Source organism: Betta splendens, chromosome 13 (genome assembly GCF_900634795.4).
Source record: "Betta splendens chromosome 13, fBetSpl5.4, whole genome shotgun sequence".
NCBI classification, from domain to species: Eukaryota; Metazoa; Chordata; class Actinopteri; order Anabantiformes; family Osphronemidae; genus Betta; species Betta splendens.
The window spans coordinates 12352565-12374878 of record NC_040893.2 but is presented as its reverse complement, the minus strand read 5'-3'; the positions used below and the strand labels follow the sequence as shown (position 1 = coordinate 12374878).

Here is a 22314-nt window from a genome sequence, read left to right as displayed (position 1 = left end):
TCTTTTTATTTAAGATTCAAAATTGAAAAAGTCAAGAATGAATCTATTGTTTAATATACAGTACTGTCAGTTATGTTCCAGCTGAGGTAGTAGGAAAAACCTTTCGTCATTGACTGTTGACAGTGTCAAAAGGGTCAAGTTTCATGCCTGCCTGATTAATTTGTCCTGAGCCTCCAGAGAAAAAACGAGGGTGAGTCCTGATTTTCTGTAGTCCAGCCACACAGCCATCACGTTGACACCATCAGAGATGACATGACACCTAAAGTCTGATGTATATGGGGTAAAAAGGAAAGAAAACACATTACCAACAACTGTTATAATCCAGCATTTACCCCGGTTTACGTGAGCAGCTGCACCAGATTCCATAGCCCCAGTTTAGTGCCTTCTTTTTGCTACTTTGCTGCATGATGAAGTCTTATATGTTACAGCAAACCTGTATTTTAAAACAGTATATAATTCAAGAGGCATATTTCAAAATAAAATCCTGTTTGAGGCCCAACATATACCCAGTGTAATTTACCGAGACCAACTCTTCAAAGCACTGATTCATTTTAATATTCAACCAAACATTTGAATGTGTATGTTGCAGAGATTTCACATTACAACTGTATGTAAACACGGTATTAATTACGGGTTTTGACCTACTTCCCTATGTTTTAACTGTACCGTTTTTTTTATTACTTCCTGGACTGGGCCCCTAAGCCCCGCCCCTGGCCAGGTTACGGGGCGGGGCCTGGGCGCGAGGAGCCGGGAGGCAGCCAGGCAGAGCCGCTCTCGCCACAGCTGTGCTCGGGTTTGTGGGCGCCCGCTCTCCTGCGCTTTCCTATCCAGCAAAAGGATACAAAGAGACGGGCAAGCATGAAATAGAGAAGGAGCATGAGAGCCGCGGGGGCAGCGCAGGGACACGAGCGAACTAACTGGATTACAGCCTAGTCCAGACACGGATACTGTTAGATCCAGACTGGAGGACGGAGCCGATGCGCGCACAGGATTTTACCCAGCGAACAGTGTAGAGACCCGGAGGACGGGGGCCGACTTTGTCGCGCAGGTACTTTTCTTTTTCGCCGTCTCCGAGTTAGAGACACGCAGACAGGCTGCTCGCGTTCACCGGAGGGGGGGAAAATCAGCTGTCCGGGGCAAAGTACGCGCTCGTCGCAGCTCTCCAGTGTCGGGCTTTTTAAATCTTTTGTTGCGCACGGCTCGGCTCGGCTCGGCTCGGCTGAAGGCGCCGTTCTCGCCCAGAGGAAAAGTGGTGTAGTTGAAGAGATCTGCGCTTTCTGCCCCGTTTGTGTGCCGCAGTGCCTTGTGTATGTGTGTGTGTGTATATATATATGTCTATATATGTGTGTGTGTGTGTGTGTGTTGAGTCGAATGCAGCCTACGTGCAGACTTGCTCGGGCAGCGATGTGTGAGCAGCACGTAGACGGCGGGGGCAGCGTATCGGACTCCCGTGATCAAAATACACGGTCCCGGGAGAGAGAGCGGTTTTGTTGTAGCGATGATTTTATCGCTCGCGCTCGGAGACGCGGCCGTAATTGCGGGCATGACGTTAGCGAGGCACCCAAGACGCCAGAATAGCCGAAAAGGACGCCTCGCTTCTGCTTTCACTCGCCTAATCCGAGGCTGCTGACTCGAGTTCCCTACGGCGAGATTGGGTAATGTTTTTACCGCTTCCCTTAATGACTGCAATAAGCCGCGTCAGAGCTGCTTTTCTTTCCCATCCGAGCCGAAATGGCAAGTTTAGCGTTCCCCGGAGCCGCAACGCGTCGCCGCGCTGGATGCGGTCCTATCTGCGGAGGCATTAGAGCAGCCGAGCGCGGGTTATCGCGCGGCGTTGAACGGCTTTCGTTTCGGAGGGCGACGCTTTTCCTTCCCAGGAAAGGAAAGCTGGGTTTCCACGGGCAGCCTTTGAGTCGCGTCTCTGTTCCCGGGATGACTTCACCCCGCACTAGTAAATAGGATTATGTATTATCTGCGATGACTACCTCCTTGTTCTCCTCCTCTCCTCTCAGGACGGCCGGGCGTTCGGCGGAGAACATGGATAAAACTTTGCGCGTTCTCCAGAAACCCGCAGAGCGCGTGCCGACCGGGATCCCGCTGGGCGTGAGCCTGAACATGGGCGAAGGGGACGATTTCGCGGAGCGGCAGATCGTGGGGCTCCCGGACAAGATACCTCTGGTGAAGCCGTACTTCAAGAAGCAGAAGCAGCGGAAGCTCGAGGCCAAATGCGTCCACCGCGCCCTGGAGGACCCCATACTGACCACCCTGCTGAGCACGGACGCGCTGGTCTCCGGGGATGGGGTGTTCGTTCCCCGGAGCCAACCGGGCCGGAGCCCGGGCAACCTGTGCGCGGCGGCCGTGGTGAAGCAGAGCTGCATGGGCCAGGTGTGTCTGAAGGACCAGGGGGCTGCCGACGCCGCAGCTGGAGCCGGAGTGCCGGGCTTGATGGCCCGGGACGGGGACGTGGAAATAGCCGATACTACTGCGGAGCTGGAGGAGACGGAGCGAGCCAAGATCCCCGAGACGACCCCCGACGGGCCCTGCTTTCAGCTGAAGCCCGGCCTCACAGCGACTGTAAAACCCCCTGGCGGGGATATACCTCCCGTAGCTGCACCACAGGCGCCTCACCAAGAGGGGCCAAACAAAAGCAATGACCTCTTAACCTCTGGGGCGAAACCCCTTCCAGTTAAAGACTGCCTCGGAGTCCGGGACCCCCTGCCCCTCCTGCCGCCGCCCGACAAAGCAGTGCTATTCCAGGATAAAAGCGAAGAGGCCTCCTTGGACCTGGTGTTCGAGCTGCTCACGCAGCTCCAGTACCACACGCACCAGTCGGACTCGGTGGACATCTGTGTGGATTTCCTCCAGGGACAGTGCGTGTACGGCAGCGACTGTGCCCACCACCACACGGTCCTGCCGTACCACTGGCAGATCTGCCGGAGCAGCAGCCAGACGTGGCAGAGCATAGCGGACGACTCCCAGGAGCAGCTGGAGAGACTGTACTGCAACCCGGACAATGAACAAGTCAGGCTCAAGTTTCAGTAAGTGTCTGGCTGAAGTGTTTACTGCAACCTGCAGGCTGTTTTTGTTATTCTAAACGGTGATTAAGCCGCCGCGGCGACATGCCCCCTCGGGTTCAGGGTCCTATTGTTAGGGTTACCAGTAAAAAGGCTCCTCTGTGTTTCTGTTTAGCGTTTGTGCAACTGTGTGAAGCGGGATCAGTTCGTTTTCAGTTCAATTAGGTTGAAACAGGAACCAAAACCGCAGTTTATAAAAATGTAACAGCCATCATTACCTTTTAACTGACTTGTTAGTTTCTCCTAAAAAAAAAAGCCAGGTTTAATCTATTTAATTAGTAATTTAGAGGTCTGTGGATAATCGCAGCCTGACCCTGTAAATGTAATGTGTATTAGTTTCTCCAGAACCCCATAGAGCGTGCAGCCGTTTCCCGCCTCGGTCTCTGGGTCAGCGCGGCCCCGAGCGGGGGGCCCGTCATTGTTCGGGCCCCCCGCCGGAGCGGCCGCCGTGCGGCCACTCGATAGGAGCTCTCCACATGGCAACAATGGTGCCGTGAGCTGATAGGCTGCCGGCGAACGCGAAGCCGCTCGTGGTTCGGTGCGCTGGAAACAGGAGACCTCGACCCGGGCTTCCTCTTCAGTTTCAGCCGCCGCCGACTAAACCGAAAGCCGTGACCTCACAGCTGCTCGCACACGTGTAGCCGACAGGCTGTCACCGGGTGGAACCGTTGGCTGCTCAGCGCATCCGGACTGGTTGCCCCCCCCCCTCACGCCCCCACACTGGGGGCCCGTGTTGGCGGAGGGCCCCCCGCCGCCAGCGGACCTCATGGCCGAGCGCCGTGAACTTCCGTGACCCTCGGTTGCCTTATGCGGTCACTGACACAGACGCACTTGGCAGCTCCTCCGCCCTCCCCCTCACCTCCCTCCCTCACCCGTAGACACGCACACACGCACGCACACACACTCCGCTCGGCACGCAGGCGCTCGCACGAACCCGCTGCACGGGGCCGCCCGCCGGCTCGCTGCGCTCACACGCACGCACGCCTTTCAGCAGACACAGATAGACGGCTCTTTCACTCTCTCTCTCTCTCTCTCTCGCTCGCCCGCTCTCTCTCTCTCTTGGCACGGCCCACGGGGGTGACATAAAGGAGCATGCTCTGCTTCCTGTGATAGTGCTCTATAAGCAGGCACATTCACGCACGAAGGGCACATCTACATAGCCTCCGCTGACCTTATTCTAACCCAAGGTTGCCCATTGTTTCATTTGTTTATTCTCCACCGTTGCGCTCACAATCGATTCAAGTCCCTGTCTGCTTCTTCATGCTGACTTTTATGTTTAGCTACAAAATAGCACATTCATTTGTCAATTTATGCTTTCATTGCTTATTTGTGTTGTCTTGAAGCTGGCTTGGATTAGTAACTCTTAGTACAGACACACTGTTTAGTACTTCTTGTTTTTGTACAGACACACTGTTTAGTACTTTAGTACTATTAGTACTAACAAACAAACAGCCATTGTGGTGCGGTTGAACTGTCGCAGCACTCCTGAAACCGGCAAACGCAGGGCAGGTCGTTGTTTGATCAAGGCGGAGGCCGTTTCAAATGGCTCCCTAATGCGTTATCGCCGCCACAGACGCTTTCCTGGTTATTTTCTCAGTCACTTTCTTAGTCACGTAATTGCCCGGGGTTAAAAGTGCAGCGCTCGTCGCCCAGCGCTCTGCCGCATCCACGCCCCTGACGCTCGGGCGGCCTCCTGCTGTGTTTACCTCTGTTTACGTCTCTGCGAGCAGCGCGCGCATGCAAACACACAGGTGTGTGTGTGTGTGTGTGTGTGTGTGTGTGTTCGACCTGTTGACTCATGTCTTCAACTGAAACTCAAAGCGCAGGTTGCTGCACAAACAGTGCACCTGGTGGTGTCAACCCAACTCCATCGGACATTTTGAGACGCTCTCGCGGCGTCAGACAGGACCTTCTGGTTCACTTGACTGGAGGCACAGACGTCACCTTCAATTTATCCATACATTTATACATTATTATAGTGATTATAATAATTATTTACTCTATAATTAAGAAGTCTTGTTTAATTGGTCGAGCCCTTTAAAGGTTTGCACAGTACAAACAACCGCAAATGCTCAAGGTGTATTAATGGCTATGAGAGGTATTTATTTCTGTTTATGGGATGTTATAGGAAGGCTCAGTACCAGTTTTAACAGCTGTGAGCTGCAGTCCCAGCACCGACTCTGAAAACATGTACTTATCGAAATAATTCTAACCCTGTTTGACAGCGACCGAGTGGAACCCAGTGCGAAGTCTTCCATGATGACGCTAAACGCTCTCATTCCTGAAACACATGACTGCACATGCTTTTGACTGCTCAGGTTGGAGCGGAGGACGGGTGCCCGGCGCCGTTTAATGTCAGCGGCGCGTCGGCGCTGGGTGAACCCGCGAGTGGCTCGGGGGCTCCGGGAGCCGAGCGGAGCCGCCGCCGGGCGCTTTGTGTCGCGCTGGGTGTGTGTCGCTGCTTTACACACGAACACACACGCACAGAGGCCCGTTCACAGGGCAAAGGCGTCGCCGTGGTTACCGTAGCCAAATGATAACGTTGTTAGCGATCTAAAGAGCAGCAGATGACTTAACAAGCTCTACTGTCGGTATGGCAACACAGGCCTGTTTAGCCTGCTGTGTGTGTGTGTGTGTGTGTGTGTGTGTGTGTGTGTGTGTGTGTGTGTGTGTGTGTGTGTGTGTGTGTGTGTGTGTGTGTGTGTGTGTGTGTGTGTGTGTGTGTGTGTGTGTGTGTGTGTGTGTGTGGTTTCGTGCTGAATGCACTAAAGGGTGTGTGTGTTGTGTGCTGAGCTGGTCCCGTGTGTATGATCCATAGCGCAGGTTAATCCCATCCATATGATAAGCAAGAATGGAAGCCCGGCTAATCCGCCTCAGCCATGAACTCAGCAGTGAGGAGGAACGTCACAGTCATCACTTCTAAAAGTTATACTGTAATAATCCCCCACGGAGTCGTTGCTTGTTAACAGATTTATGCCGTGCTGTAGTGTGTGTGTGTGTGTGTGTGTGTGTGTGTGAAGAGGAAATATGAAAACCAGCATCTGTACTTTTACTTCTCTAAGGGCTTATTTGAGAGCAATGTTTGTTGTTTACAGGAAAACACAAATTCTCAACCAGATCCCTCAAAATTACTCCAATTTCCTGTAATATCTGCACGAGAGCGGCTTTAGAGCCCGAACAAACATCTTGAATTTTGTGTTAGCATGACAAAACTCATGCATTTGAGCGAGAGAGAGCGAGAGAGAGCGAGAGAGAGAGAGAGAGAGAGAGAGAGAGTTTCTTTCAGCCCAGTGATAAAAGCCTCGCTTGTCATTACTGACACAAAGAGTCACAGGGCGCCGGGGGCAGAGTGACCTGACACCAAGGTGTGTGCCCCCGTGCGTGTCTGCCAGTGTGTGTTTGTGGCGCGTCGGCTCGCTCTGTCACGAATCAAAGACAATTAAGGGCGATTGTGTCTCTGGGAGGCGGCGCGCGTGGGGCGATGGCGCGCGCGGGGAGGAGCGGTGTCAGATAATGCGTGTGATTAGAATGTGTCAGACAGACCACGGCGTGAATCACAGGGCCAAGGTCCAGGTCGCCCTGCCTCGCGTTACGCAGCCTGCCTTCATCCACCGCTCTCTCTCTCTTTTTCCAGCCCTTCCTCTTCCTCACTAACAGTTCCTTACTGGATTTTTCCTTTTTTTGGGATGAACACTTCTCTTCCTTCGTTTCTGTCCCTTTTAATTCCCCCCACGAGGGCTTAAAGTGGTGTTAAAGGCATATTTAAATGCGTGTGAGCTTTGCCTCCGCGCTCAAGTGTCCCTTTTTCAGTTCAGTGTATCTCCCCTTCCTCTTTATCTCCATTCCTTTTTTCTAATTATTATTTTAAATATTACACCCATTTATCTTTTCCCCTTATTCTTCCTACACGGGGAGCTTTAAAGTGAGAGGGGTTATTAGCCTCAGAGAGAGGGGACACCTTGAACTATGAGCCTAATGATGCGGTTTAGAGGAGAACAGGGAGACTCTGATACGTGTTCTAGGACACTCAGAGTTGTTTCCACCGGTCTCTGTCTGCTGTGTTTCAGACGTTGTGTCATTTACAGCCTGCAGAGCTTCAAAACAAAGCGAGAGGCCGACCATTTAGACGGATGAGTGCAAAGGACTGACTGGTGACATCAAGGTGGGGCGAGTGCGTGCGTGCGTGCGTGTAGGAAACCTTCGTCAGCAGATTCGGCCGACCTGACTGACTTACCGAGGTGTGACTGCATGAAGGTTGCGTGTGTGTACATGAATCCGTCGAAAGAATGCCTGCGTGTGTGTGAGTGTGCGTGCGTGCGAAAGGTGAGCAAGTGCGCGTGTTTTTTTCTTTCCTTCCCCCTCGACTCTGGTGTTCACAATAGCTTGACTGATGCTGGTATGCGGGCACTGGTGTGTGTGTGCGCGCGCGTGAGCGTGTGTTTGTGTGTGTGCAGGCGTGAGAAATTTCCAAGGTGTGTGTCTGTGTGTGTCACCTGAAGGCAGCGCTGGGGATTAACCCTGAGTTTTTAACTTATTTATTCAGGGAAATGTTTTGCTGAACAGGCTCCCTCTTCATCAGCGACAGCCTGCTCTCACACGCAGCACAAATACACACATTGACGTGTGTGTGTGTGTGTGTGTGTGTGTGTGTGTGTGTGTGTGTGTGTGTGTGTGTGTGTGTGAGCTTGCCAGGCGTGGCCTTGAGCGTTGGGGGTCTGCCTTCTATCTCTTTTCAGTTTTGATAGGCCCCCATGGTGAAAACACACTCTCTCTCTCTCAGTGCACCTAATTTAACCGGTGGAATTTTATTTTTGGAAGAGCATAAACTCGTCTGGGAGCGAGGGAGGGAAAATGAGTCTTTGGAAAATCATTGACTGACCTCTCCGGGGACCCGTCTTTGTCTGAGTGTGTGAAAGAGCGAGCGGGCCGGAGATACAGATGTAATCAGCGAATTGGGAAGGCTGCTTGTAAATGTGACAAAGATCACTTAACTTCCTCATAATAAAAGCCTGCGAATGTGTGTGCATGCGGGTGCATCGTAGGTCATCCTTGGATACACACAACTACACACACACACACGCAAGCTCCTGTGGACAGTAAACTGAAAACAGAGAAGTGTGAGGTGACAGGAAGAAACAGCGAAACATGATACAGAGCAGAGAGATGAGTGAGGGGAACAAACTGAGCACCGAGATGCACTTTTGTGTGTGTGTGTGCGCGTGTGTGCGTTTTAATTTGTTGTTCGAGCGCCACCTATTTCCACCTCGCTCTGTCGTCCTTCGGTTTGTTGTGAAACCAAAATGCTTGTTAGTCACTTGAAAGAATTCAGCAGGCGACACCTGATGTGAACGCCTGCGTCATCTGCATGAAACGACTTCCTGCTGATAATCTCTAACTTGCTGTTTTGTTTCTACACGTGCTCAGCAAATACGTTCCTGTTTCGCTTCCTCTTACAGACGGGCACTCGCACTATGACTTAGCAGAAGTACAGTAAATACACCGGTCACCGTTTCTGTGTGTGCAAATGAGTCACCGTCCTCAGCGAAACTGAACCCCCCCCCCCCCCAACCATTACAGCGTGCATGAAACTGGAACGTCCTCATTATAAAGTGAAGTTTTCACTTCTGCAGGCTGTTAAACTAATAGAACACACGCTTCAAAGATGACCTCTGTCAGCTGTGGTTCCTAGAAATATCTGAGACTGAACACGCATTACTGGAACAGAAGCCCTGACGCACACACACAGACACACACACATGCACATGCACACATGCACACATGCACACACGCACACACACACATGCACACATGCACACACGCACACACACACACACACACACACACACACACACACACACACACACACACACACACAGTCTTGTACTTACGTTGAAGTGAGGACCTCCATTGACATAATGCCTTCCCTAGCCGCTTACTCTAACCTTAACCATCAAAGCTGAAGGCAGACGTCTAACCTTTGCTCTAATCTGAATCAAGAGTCAATTCTAACCTCAGCCCTAAAATCACATCTTAACCCCCAAACAGGCCTTTAAGAAGTCAAAATGTCCTAGACATTAAATCTAATTAGCTGCTGTGAACCAATAACACTGATGAGCTGTGTTCTTGTTTTGTTGTGCTTCAGTCTAAAAGGTGTGTGTGTGTGTGTGTGTGTGTGTGTGTGTGTGTGTGTGTGTGTCCTGTCCATGGCATAGCGTGCCAGTGTTTGATGCCCACATTTATACTGTGGTGTGTCTGACCCAGAAATGAGTTGCCAGAGGCTCGATGGCGGGCTGCGTAGAGTTAAATGCAGATGCACATGTGCACATGCTGTTGTGCACAGAGCAGATGGCGGCGTTACAGACTGTGTACCGCTTTTTGATCGTTAGCATTAGTATGAGGGAGCAGCAGAAGTACATTACACAAGCAGCAAACGCCCGTGACTGTTTAACCTTCAGTTCGTCATCGGATGCGTGACTGTTCCACAAGTGAGTCGTCTGTGACGAATATCAGGATCTCAAAACCGAAAGGCAAAGGTCGACGTTTCAGTCAATAGGGTTGTTCCACGAGAAAGTAAATAGCACCGCGCGCAATCGTTTACAGGCTCATTAGCATCCCAGCTCAGCTGAAAAATGAAATCAAATCCTCCCAGAAGCTCTTTGCTTCTTATATTTCTGGCTTCAGGATGTGTAATCTTCATTCTGTTTGGTCGTTTGGCCCTTTTTTTTCTGCCCGTGCACGCTGACATGCAGCACAAACGTCGCTCCACGGCGTCACCCTGCGTGACTCATCCCCAGCGAGCAATTCAAGGCTTGGTCATTCTGCTACAGGGCGCCGGGGTTAAATAAAGGTTCCACCAGCCTCACGTGACCAATAAAAAAAAAAAAACAAAAAAAAAAACAAGGTCACCAGGTCACAACCACATTTGGGGAGATTCTTCATGTTTTCATGTAGCAGGTGTCGTTCATTCACCGTGACTTCCTTGTGTTTCAGGAGCCGAGTGTTTACCTTAGACTTCGGGGCCATGCGAGCGTGTGACCTGGAGTTTGACCGCGTTCGACGCCTGTCTACCCCCGCCAGCCCTCTGCCCGCGCCCACCGCCAGCCCCACTCCCACCCCCAGCTGTCACACGGTGTGGAAGTACTACTGCAGGGACAACTTTGGCTGGAGGGAGTACTCCGAGGTGAGGCATCAGTCCCTTTGTGCGTGTGTGTGTGTGTGTGCGTGTGTTGATTTGTGCGCCCGCTCGCTGCAGCAAAGTGCGTTCAATCTGCCCAATCAATTGTCTGGCTGCATTCGTGGGCGCGCACGCAAACACAACGCATCGGCCTCCGTGATACAGCTGTCGGACGGGACAGATTTCTTCCCCTCCTTAGGTGTTTGTGTCTCACTGCGATGCTGCTGTTTCCCCAACTTTTAGCTTGTTCTGATATTAAAACAAATCTGATCCACCTCTTCCTTTCCACAGCCGGTGGTGAAGCTCATCGAGGAGGCCAGTTCGCGGGGCCTTAAGGAGGTCCGATTCATTACTCTTCAGAACCAGTATATCCTCAATATCAGGGAGGGCTTCCAGCAGAACGCCGTCTTTGGCTTCAGGCGTCAGATCAAGAAGCGGCCCATGTTCATGTCCTCTGTGATGCTCACGCCCCATCTTCAGTGAGTAAAGCCATTAAATTCTGCTTTGGATGTTGTTTTTTTTAATGAATGTTCACGTTCCCTTTGGACTAATTAGTTCATGCAGTGTTTTTGACCTTTGAACTACAAATGTCAGCATCATCACCGTCGGCATGGAGACATCTGTTGCTAGCATTCAGCTCAGACGCCACTGTGTTCAGCTGCTGCCGTTGGTCCTTTGTCTCCGTTTGGCCCAGAAGGGACGACGTAAACAAGAAGCTCATTTTTTCGCACGGGGTTTATTTTGGAATTTCGAAAAAAACAAAAATTCAGATTTCCGAACAGGATATTAGCTGGCGTTTACGATAACCACGTGTTCTGATGAGCTTCGCTCGATAATAAAGAGACAAAGTGGCAGGAACACTCAGTCCTCAGTTAAGTGGTGGTGAAGGGGGGTCATCCGCTTGATATATAGTCGCTCTTTGTCTCCATCTTTCACTCCTGCCTCTTATCCCAGTTTGCCCTCGCTCCGAGCCACGTCGATCGTTAGCGCTCAGATCCCACATTGGGTATTTCGGGCATGAACCCACAGTGTTTATTAGGACAAAGTCCCCTATTTGAGCGCCTGGCAACGCACACGCAGGCACGCACACCAACCAAGCTGGCCTTTCACTATGTACCGCGCTCTGTCCCCGAGGCTCTCTGTGTTCCGTGATGGTCCTGAGTTCCCGTCAGGAGACGGGCAGGCACACCGAGGTCCGTACACAGCGCTAACGTCGCAGTTAGGGCTGAATACTCGAGCGCCTCGGAATTACACTCACCTCTTAATGCATTCCAAGGCCGCGGCGCGCTGGCAGCCCGAGCTGGACTTGAAAGCCACTTTGACGAATATCCGAGCGCAGAGGTTTGCCAAATTGACCAGAGTCACCGGGACCGGGGGAGCCGGCCTGCGCAGAGCAAAACGGGCCCGGACCAGAGACACGGAAAATGAGATAATGAGGCGAACCAGGGCAGATGAGACAGACGACGAGAGACGCACAAAGAAGGGGGATCTCAGTCCCGTGAGCAGCCGCGCAGGCTCCAAGACGAACCCACCGAAGGACTCGGAGAAATCTGGGAACAAGATGGGATCTGCTTGTGTTTTTAGTCTGGAGGAATTTTAATTTATCAGCAGCCATTCTCTCTCTGGCGGCGAAGTGATTCTGCCGGGCTGCGCTGGTCTGCTCGTGACGGTCCTTAAATGATACCAGATTGGACCCGAGCGAGAGTCGTGTCGCCCCGTTTGCAGATTCTTTGCACTTCCCTTGCAGAGCAGGCTGCTCCGGCCGCGTCCTGCCAGTGTCCCACACATAGAGCCAACGCTAGCACGAGCTGTTCCTGCAGGAGGCTGAATGATGAGGGGGAGACGCACGAGGGGAGGGTGGGGGTGGGGGGGGGGGTGAGAGAGTCGCACGGAGGAGGCAGGAAGCCGAGGAAGACGTGCGGGGAGAGACGGCGAGCGCAGCGAGAGGAAGCTCGAAGGGGTCTAAATGGTTTCCAGGCCGCGTGCGTGGCAGAGTGGAGCTGCTGAGAAGTGACTGCAGGGAGCTGGAATCTGGGACCTTCGCATCCACTCACTGTGTGATTGCTGCAGGTTGCATCACAGGACTAAAAGCCAGTTAACCGTTCCGTTTTTTTGTATAGCTTTCAGATCAAGACAGTGTCCTCCCTGTGTGTGTGTGTGTGTGTGTGTGTGTGTGTGTGTGTGTGTGTGTGTGTGTGTGTGTGTGTGTGTGTGTGTGTGTGTGTGTGTGTGTGTGTGTGTGTGTGTGTAGGTTGATTAGCTTGATTGGCACTCGCTCCCTCCTGCACCCGCGCTGCTCTTCTTGTCATCTCTTCTCTCTCTCGTTGCGTTATTACCAGACGAAACCCCCCCACACAGGCACAAACACCCCCCACCCTCCCGCGCTAGCCGTCCTCATCTTCCTCCTTTTCACTCATCCTCTCCCCCATCGCCATTTGTCCCTTGTTATCCGTTCCTTTTCATTTCACACTTGTTTTCTGCAGCGGTGCCGTCTGTGATCTCGTCGGGGAATAAAGACATTGATTGAGGCGAGAGATCGAGGCCGGACAGACAAGATGTGTGAGAGAGAGAGAGAGAGCGAGCGAGAGAGAGAGGAAGAAACGGTGGCGCTGACTCAGAATCACACTGATCACAGTCTCTTGACAACACACACATGCACACTTTCTTAAAGCTGATGGGGCTAACAGCATTTACACTGAGGCAGCGATAACTTGACAGCCAAACCACTGTTATTGACTCAAATGCCAGACACTGACGTTTTTTTTTTGTCACTTCCCTGACAGCTCTGCAATTGGCACGCTATTCATCTCCGCTGTCTCTTGTTCTCGGCCCTGTTTCTCCCCAACTCGACTCCCCGTCGCCTTGTTTGGTGTCTGGGTTTCATTTCTGCGCACCGCCCCGCTGTGTTGTTTGCTCGCTGAAGGCTGCTGTGGAGCGGCACCACTCCGCGGTGCTGTCACGTCGCTGTAGAGAGCGGTCGTGCATCGGTCTGATATCCGCTCGGCGTCTTCATTAGCCTCGATTGGGAATCCGTGGGAATAAAGCTGGTAGCTGGAAAACAAAAAAAAAAGCAACAGTCCAGATGTAAAGATACAGTAGATGATCCTGCTCCTCCATTGTATGGGTATTGGTGCAAGTTACAGAACATAGATTATTACTGTGCAATACAAATGTCTCCATCAACCATCTAATGCCTCGTTTCCTCTCTCCTTCTTGTCTCTAGGACTTTAGGCGGCCTCTCTTCGCCCCCGCTCCCCTGTTCCTCCTCCTCCTCCTCTTTTTCTTCCTCCTCCGTGGACCTCTCCACGCCGCATCCCCTCTCGCCGACCGCCGCCAACCCGCCCAGCCTGTTTCCGGAGACGTGGCTGCCCATGACCATGAGCCAGGACTTCCTGCAGGTGCCGGTGTCGCGCGAGGACCGCAGCTACCGCACCGTGTACAGCCTTTTCCACAAGACGGTGTCGGAGACCAAGTTCAGGATCATGAAGATCCTGCGCGTGCAGAACCCCTTCCTCTGGGAGAAGTACAAGAGGTGAGAGAGCGATCGCCTCGCTTTGTCAAAGCGCTTCCTCGTCGCCGAAAATATCTGTTGTACAATCTCAAATCATGAATCATTTCCGTTACTCAGAACCAGTGCTTTTGAAAAACCATGGTAACTCAAGAGATATTGTTCAAATGCAAATGCTGTATTTTAAGAACCTGTTAGTCACATGTAGGTTTAAACGACATTATGATCCCAAAGTGACGCTCTAGTTCCTCGTGTCCCCATTGTAGCTGAAAATACAGGGACTGTAACCTATTTATTCAGCTCTTAAAAATCTCAGACCCGGTTGCGTCTTCTCTCGGATACAAACACGAATGGCAATTTACCAAGTGAAAGAGGAAGAAAGGAAACTAGTTCAAGCGGGCCCGGCCGCGCGGCGCTCCGTGAGAACCCGTCCGCGGCGGCGCGCTAGCGCGGCGGTAATGCTGATGTTCCATTCGCAGACAAAGCGGGCTGCGCGCTGTGGTTTGCAGCGGGCCCGGTTCTGTCAGCTGTGACGGTTGACTCCCCCTCGCTGACTGGTGCCGCAAGGTTTCACAATGACTGATAGCGTGTGATAATGTGCGTCTGTATACAGATGGTTGGGCAAGCGATGCCTGCTGTTGATTTCTTCTTCCAACTCTTGGGCTGATGCGACTTCATGAAACCGCCACAGCCTGTGTGTGTGTGTGTGTGCGCGCGTGTGTGTGTGTGCGCGCGCGTGTGCGCGTGTGTGTGTGTGTGTGTGTGTGTGTGTGTGTGTGTGTGTGTGTGCGTGTGTGAGCATCCGCATGGCTGGTTGCTCAGAGCAGGGTGCGCTGTTAGTTAGCAGGTTAGCTAGTAGGCTAGCCAACAGTTTAGCTAGCAGGCAGAAAAAGTGTGACACCTGTAGCGCTGTTGATTTGAAAGGCTCACCCCTGTGCCCGTCTCCGCTCCAACAGGAAGAAGGAGTACATGTCCCGGCGCCTGTCCGAGCTGGACCGCGTGCTGAGCGAGCGCCACCTCTTCCACGGGACCTCGGCCGACGTGGTGGACGGCATCTGCAAGCACAACTTCGACCCGCGCGTCTGCGGCAAGCACGCCACCATGTTCGGCCAGGGCTCCTACTTCGCCCGCAAGGCCGTCTACTCCCACAACTTCTCCAAGCGCTCGCCAAAGGGAGTCCACTGCATGTTCCTGGCCAAAGTCCTCACGGGCAGGTGAGCGAGAGGGCAACTTTCTCACCCTTTTGAAAATAAAAAATCACAGCATTTGTATTTTTCTATAATTGTCTCCTTAGCTGTTGGTTGAGTCATCTCTAAAGCACCCATATCCTTGTTACATCTATAAGAGCCTTGTTTCAGCCGTCAGCTCTTACATCACGCTGTGGTTTGAGGTGTTAGCAGGAAGGAACATACTTTCCTAGCTGCTAATTTTAGCCTGTGCGTATCCAGTTTTTATAGGGGTGCTGCGAGTTTGACAGGCGGATCTCTCCAGCACGTACCCCCGCTCCGCTTTCCTCCGCTTTCCCCTTCGCCCTCGCGCGCTCGGCATTCATTTGGATGATGGAAATCTCCTTCCATAAACCATCGCCGCACCATGCGATGCCCCGCGCGGCTCCCGGCTCCTAAAGAGCCAAGCAAATCCAGAGGCCGGCATGTAAAACAGCTGATTTGGCTCCCGCCATCATGCATCAGCAGCTATGTCGGGCTGCGGCAGTCAGTTTGTAGTGAAGTGCTATGGAAACGTGTCACATCACACACAAATATCTTTGGAAATGCACTTATGATGTTCTAAACTGCAGGTATAGAACAGTATGAAGTTAGTTTGAATTCGGTATGACCTTAAGTTGACTGACGAGAGCTTCCTCTTTGTTTTATCCCTGCAGATACACAGTAGGAAACCCCTCCATGCGACGGCCTCCGCCCATCAACCCCCGCGACCCTTCCAGTGACCTTTATGACTCCTGTGTGGACAACTGGGTGGACCCCCAGATATACGTCATCTTCAACGATGACCAGAGCTACCCTTACTTTATCATTTACTACGAGGAGGTACCCAACGTTGTCGCCGTCTGAACCCCCCGGATCAGACCTGGATCTGGATTTGTTTGCAAACACTTCCTCAAAGTTCCTTTCTGGTCTGTTATGGTGACGGAGCAGCTTCAGATGCTAAATTAACTGGGACCCGCTGCTGTAACTGGACTGGACTGGACCTAAATTCGCACAGCTGCTGCTCAACAACAGGCTCAAATAAAGTATGTGAACCATTTGCTGATAAACCGATCCAGGTCTGCGGTTAGCTGGAGTCCAGTACACAACGGAGCGGTGCGGACCGGAACGGGGGAAACGCATCGATTAGCAGAGGACGGCGCCGGTTCCATCCGGCGTTCAGAGGCGGATGACGGCCGACAACAGCTGCAACAAGGTTGACTCAGCTCGCACACCGCTCTTCGTGCTTAGCTCCAGACAGACGTGGATTTAAATAGCTGATTATTGCGAATGCAGGAAAAAAAAACCAAATCTAGGCCCTTCATGATTTTGCTGTAGAGCTTTGGCTGTGAGTGATCTCCACATCAGGACGCTTGGCCTCCTGTCCGTACTGTGAACGACCAAATGATTTCCTATTCCCAGTCCGAGGTTTCCATAGCGACGCGGCCGACACGGAGCCCCCTCCCAAATCCTTCTCCTACACAACAGGTTAATGAGTGTTTTCTTCAAGTGTATGTGTTGCGTGTTTGAATCTTTTTCTTTCATGGACATGAACGTTGTGGCCTCTTCAAGCAGACGATGGACGCGGGTGTTCGGTGGGACTCCTCTACGGACTGTGAATGTCCAGGCAGACGTTTCACATGAAGCCAGTGATGTTCCTGTTTCGTTTTCGTTCCTTTCGCCTTCTGCGCACACCGCCTCGGTTCCTCGCTGGGGTTTGAATATTGTACAGTTTAATGCCGCGACGCGACGCTGCGGCGCCGACGGAAACAACTCTGGAGCTCATTTCTGAGACGGTAGACGTGTTCGATTGAGACAAACTGTACAGGCGTTCTCTTTGTTTATATTTGAGCTGTGTGCCTTTTGTTCATAAAAATGTTTATTTATGTTAGTTTAATGTAACATTGATTAAATAAAGAAACTAAAAGAGAAAATGACTAATTGGTGAAACTTTTTTTTAAATTCAGATTATTTAGTTTAAGTGGATAAACGAGAATATTGTGGATTTTTTATTCTAAACGGCAACATGAAATTCCTAAATTACTAAGAAAGTATTTTCCTTAATGTTAAACTGCTCCTTCACAGAACTACTGGCTCGTGCAACATACAGTGAAAGAGGTAGTTTCTCCACATAGCTGTGGGCCATATGGCCTTTATTGCAACACTGGGCTGAATTCGAGCTACGTGCCGCTTCCCAGTCAGCAGTTTGTGGGACGGTGCCGGCGATCGGACTGTTTGTTCCGTTCCTGGTCCGGTGGTGAAATCGTAAAAGAATTCTCTGTCCGTCTGCCACCACCCCGGGCCCTCCGTCTCCCCCTCCCCCCCTCCCTCCCCTCCGTCCCCCGCGGTGAATTATCTGAGCACCATGTCTAATGCGGTCCAGAGGGAGGCTGGCCGGGTTCTGTGGCCGTCGCTGCCAGCTCACAGACAGTTCACGTGGACCTCGGCGCTCCCCCTCCCCTGCTTCTGCTCTGCAGCTCGTTCACTTCTCATTTCTCGCACGAGCTTCCTGTTGTATGTTTCGCTTCATCTGTTGCCTCTTGGTGCTTAATCCGTTCATCCCCAATGTTTTTTCTTGGTCTCTGGCTTGTTTTTATTTGCAGACATTACTTGTTACCTGGGACACAGAGGGTGAAGTCATATGTTTAGCATTTAAAAGGGTTTTTTTCCTACGTTAGTGAGGCCGTTTCAAACATTTCATTCTCATGCTGGCAACAGGAGCCACAAATAAACACTTTACACAAATATACACTATATTTGTATTTGTACGTGCGCTGTTTGCTTCGGACCTGATGTATTAGACGGTGATGAAGTGTTGTGGGACTCGAGACCTTCAAATCAAATTTACAGGAAAGCCAAGGAAAAAAAACTACACTTCAATCAATATGAAGTGGACGTCTGGAGCATCACGTTTGAGCTTGTGCTTAAAAAACCACTGTGACTGAGAGCATGTGTGTGAGGGTCTGAACTAGTGGTGTGAGCTCATCTATCCACTCGCTGCCTCGTCGGCCTCCGACCCTCCGCCCGGCCGGGGGTTGCCGTAAGGCTGTCGTGCTGAGCTGTGTGGAGAGGAGCAAGGAGACGGACGGAGGAGGGGAGGGAGGGTGAGGAGAGAGGGATCAAGAGAGGGAGAAGTAATTTTGCTCTCTTCGTGCCTCCTCGCTGAGCTGCGTGCCTGTCTGCTCTTCTCGTGTGCATGCAACATTGCACAGGTTGCCCTCTGTTTGCCCCCATCTCTCTCTCTCTCTCTCTCTCTCTCTCTCTCTCTCTCTCTCTCTCTCTCTCTCTCTCTCTCTCTCCTATCTTTCCCTCCTAATCTCTCATACAGCCTTCCGTTCTCCCTTGCTATTTTTCAATCTCTCTATTCCAACCTGCCCCCTCTCATCAGCTTTTATCAGCTTAAAATACGTTTGGCCTCTCATCTTAACGAAGCTACGCACTTCACCATCTCTCTCTCTCTCTCTCTCTCTCTCTCTCTCTCTCTCTCTCTCTCTCTCTCTCTCTCTCTCTCGCTCAGTCTCCGTTTCTGTGAGTCACGCAGGGGGCACCGGCTGGGTTTGTTTGGCTGACTGTCCTCCAGGAATTGCTGCTGGCACACAGACAGAGAGAGCGCCACTTCTGTAGACCTGCCGGCTCGGGTTGGGAGAGGAAAGACGGGCGATGAGGAGAAGATGATGGAGGAGATGAGAGGAGAGAAGCGATAAGAGATGAGAGAAATGCAGAGGGAGGATTAAAAAAAAGCTGAGAGGGACAGAGGAGGGATGAGGCTGTAAGAAGACGTGTGTGTGTGTGTGTGTGTGTGTGTGTGTGTGTGTGTGTGTGTGTGTGTGTGTGTGTGTGTGTGTGTGTGTGTGTGTGTGTGTGTGTGTGTGTGTGTGTGTGTGTGTGTGTGTGTGGTGTTTGTGGCCACAGCTAGAGAAAGATAAAGTACAGCCTTCACATGAACAACGACAGAACTTTGAATTATTCAAAGGAGTCAAGATTATTATGTGCGATGTTTGATGTAGCCCCGTTGCAACCGTTTTTTCTGCGTGCGTGTGTCTTTTATGTCATAGATTGCAGCTCCCACATCTGAAGGAAGACTCTGAATGAAGACCAGGCCTTTTAAAACAGATCCAAATCATTCTGGATGGATTTATAATTCACTGTGCATCAAGTTCAAAGGTGCACACGAGGCCCGAGTCGCGCGCTAAACTTTCCAATCTGTGAGGTTCGACGTGTGAAACGAGCGCGGGTTTTCATGGTGGGAGAACGAGACGGTGCATCCCTCCCACGCTGAACATGCAATATTGAAATGAAACGAGTGTGTGCAAAACTGCCTCCGCCGATCTTTCAATCCCGGCTCGTAATGCGCTCGTCGAGTTATTTTAGCTTCAAATACAAGCTCTCGTTACCAGGGAGAGCGGCGGCACAAAACCGATGTTAATCTCCTACACAGTGTGGAACAAAGCTGACGGTTCTTCTAACAACCTCCGTATCCATTCAAAATGATGCTCTTCCTCTAAACGCGATGCAGTTTGTTTGGAGCTGCAGCGATTAAGTGGAAATATCTCGGGTTCCGCTCCTCTCTGCCTCTCAGCGATGTGCTCTTGTTTTGATGCGGCTTCGTGACGCTCTCACCGCTGTCATGTACAGACGCCGACACGCGAGATCCCGCTTAGGCCTTCACGTGTTTATTATTTACACGCCACGCAGATGGAAGCGTCTCCGCTTTAGTCTGTATTAACCCACTATCTCTCCCCTCATAAACACATCGACATGCATGCGTGATGTGTATGCACTCAGACCCCCCCCCCCCCACACACACACACTTCCTGCATTAAGCCCGTGTCCATATTGCTCCAACAATGCCCAGCTGCAACCAATGAACATTCCAGTTAGCGTTTTTTTCCTCCTCCCCCACCTCCCCCTTCCCCCCTCCCTCCCTCCCTCTCTATCATTTCAAATTTCAGCTTTAAGCCGTTAAGAGAGCCAGCAGCCAACTGTGGTCGGGCTTGCGTCGTGAACTTTGCGCGACCTTCTACAGCGGCATGGAGATCGTGACCTTTGAGGCCTCGCCCGGGGCCGGGCTCTCGGCGCCGGGTTTGCGGGCGCATGGGAAGGAGTCAGATGTGGACTCGGTTCACGACCCGAGCCTCGCTGAGTATCTCGGACCGTTTAGCGGCTGGTTTGACGGTTTCTGCAGCTTCAGAAGCTCCTCCAGCGCTTAATCTTGTTTTCCTGTTCATTCGCTGCCTTTAATTACGTCCCCTTAAAGCCGTAAAAATATTTAGGAAAGTGTGCAGCACAGGACGGATCCCTGCGGCAAGTGAGAGTTATGTCTAGACAGGTGGCGGCTGACGAGCCGAACACATAAAAGATCACCTGTTCATGGCCAAAGCGTCACCACAGTGAAGCTCACTGTACTAGAACGTGATCATGGATCATGGACCGAAGTCTCCCAGAGTCTGATACAAGGCCTGCATCTTGTTCTTGCAATTGGAGGCTGCAGAAACTAGACTTTCTGACTCTTCCTCCTTGTGCAGTGACGGGCGTCGTCATGGTGACAGAACTGCCCAACGTGGGCAGGTGAACTCCACCTGTGACCGGAGATGTGAACAGGGACGGAACCTCGTGCGTCCGCTTACGCGTCCAGGTCGCTGTGCCTTTTCTCTCCCTGCCTATTATCCGTCTCTCTCTATCGCTCGTCGCTCCACCAGTGCGGCTGTCGTCTCCTGTTTGTCTAATTGGCGTTCAGAGGGTCGAGGGGGGGGGGCAGAAAATGGAGGGGAGAGAGAGGGAGAGGCAGAGAGACTCCAGGAACTAGCGGGAATGTTCAAAAAGAGCATTTCTTTACTCAGGAACCTTTGCTCTCTCTATTCGGACCTTTCGAGGAAGAAGTGCGGGAGCGACCGCTTCTCCTCTGGGTCGCGTGCAAACGCGCACAAATCTGGGCTTATGCGCGTGCGCTCCTGTCTGCCTGTGTCTGTGTGGAGTTCAGGGGGTTATTTGGAGCGTGCGTGCATCCAGGCGCACGTAAGCCTGCGTGCATGCAAAGCGGGCCCGTCTGCGCCGGGTTCAAAAGGTCAGCCGTGCCGCAGCGCTGTGGATCCTGCCTTAATAATTAAGGCTTAACAAGCACATCATGATCCCCTCTCGCAGCCCAGTCATAGCTCAGACATGAGAGGGGCACAAAACAGCTTGTTTGTTCACACTCAATTATGCGGCGGCTCGTGTGCCCGGCGCGAAGGCAATGTCACGTCTCAGTCACCTGGAAAGTTCCACCTGGTTATTATGGGAATTTAGAAAAAAAAAGCGTTTTTGAAGCTATTTGTGAGGTTGTTAGTGCTTGAAAATCGGAAGAACGCACTTGCCCACTCGCCCATTAGTCACCGTCGAAGATGCCATTAAATCCCCCCACATCTCCTTCACGGGGAAGGTGTGAAATCGCCGTCAGACTGAAATATTAGGACTCTGTCCTTCCCCCGGAGCCTGGCTGCACGCTCCGATCTGGAGGCGCTGCCATCTTGATGAGTCCGACGCTCTCGTCCATGTCGCCTGCTCGTCACGGAGCCATAAACCAGCGAAACCAGTCCACCGTTCGAAGGCACGCGAAGCGGGGTGACGTCAGCGGAGACGTTTCAAACCCTGCGCGAGCAGTTGCTGAGCGTGCTGTGGCTAATGAATGGTAGCATGTGCAGCCAGTGTGTTCTGTGCAGAATGCAAAGTGTGTTGACGTCCAAAGACGCCTGTTTGTGTGTGTGTGTGTGTGTGTGTGTGTGTGTGTGTGTGTGTGTGTGTGTGTGTGTGTGTGTGTGTGTGTGTGTGTGTGTGTGTGTGTGTGTGTGTGTGAGACGCACAATGCGAGCGTTCAGCACAGCTGGCAGCGCCTCAGCTCCGTGAGCCCCGTGCGCCGTGCCAGGACTTATTCCCATGGCAACATTATCATAAGTTCAGCAGCCATGTGGCAGCTGTCTCGCGTCTTCCAGGGAAATGGCCGTTCCAATGTTGATTTGAATAAATATGCTCGGTCCCGTCCATTCAGGCTGCGACACGTGGAGCTCCGGCTGAGGACACGGTGTGCGGCGCCGGCGGGCGGCACCGACAGACAGCAGTCGGGTCTCTCTGGGTGTTCGCAAGCCGACTTCTGGGGATTTGGAGGCGGGGGAGGAGCGGAGGCAGGAAGGGTGAGGGCCAGCAGGGGCTCATTCCCAGTGTATACAGGTGGAATTAATGGGAAGCAACAAGAAAAAGGAGCGAATGCGTGCGCACCTCCCTGAGGCCTGAAGGATTATAGCTCATGCACACACGCGGGCTTTTCATAAATACTCGCTCAGCCCTGCAAATCTCACGTCAGATGCTCGCGGGCCGTCT

At 52.0% G+C, this 22314-nt stretch overlaps 1 protein-coding gene across 2 annotated transcripts; it reads left to right on the top strand.

Annotated features, from left to right (window-relative positions):
* Nucleotides 1–747: 747 nt before the first annotated feature.
* Nucleotides 748–16895, top strand: tiparp (TCDD-inducible poly(ADP-ribose) polymerase). 2 transcript variants are annotated; one of them, XM_029171390.2, is made up of 7 exons: nucleotides 748–1048; nucleotides 2013–3038; nucleotides 10065–10254; nucleotides 10540–10727; nucleotides 13472–13780; nucleotides 14713–14970; nucleotides 15639–16895. In XM_029171390.2, the coding sequence occupies exons 2-7, from the start codon at nucleotides 2038–2040 to the stop codon at nucleotides 15826–15828; spliced, it is 2136 nt and encodes a 711-aa protein (XP_029027223.1). In that variant the 5' UTR covers nucleotides 748–1048; nucleotides 2013–2037; the 3' UTR covers nucleotides 15829–16895. The 2 variants fall into 2 exon arrangements, with proteins under 2 accessions (XP_029027223.1, XP_029027224.1); XM_029171391.3 differs by lacking the exon at nucleotides 748–1048 and adding an exon at nucleotides 1234–1655.
* The last annotated feature ends 5419 nt before the right edge of the window (nucleotides 16896–22314 follow it).

Coding starts and splice junctions, on each gene's coding strand:
- tiparp (XM_029171390.2), top strand. CDS start 2,038: ATGGATAAAACTTTGCGCGTTCTCCAGAAACCCGCAGAGCGCGTGCCG. Junction 10,255..10,539: donor GCTGGAGGGAGTACTCCGAG/GTGAGGCATCAG, acceptor TCCTTTCCACAG/CCGGTGGTGAAGCTCATCGA. Junction 10,728..13,471: donor ATGCTCACGCCCCATCTTCA/GTGAGTAAAGCC, acceptor TCTTGTCTCTAG/GACTTTAGGCGGCCTCTCTT.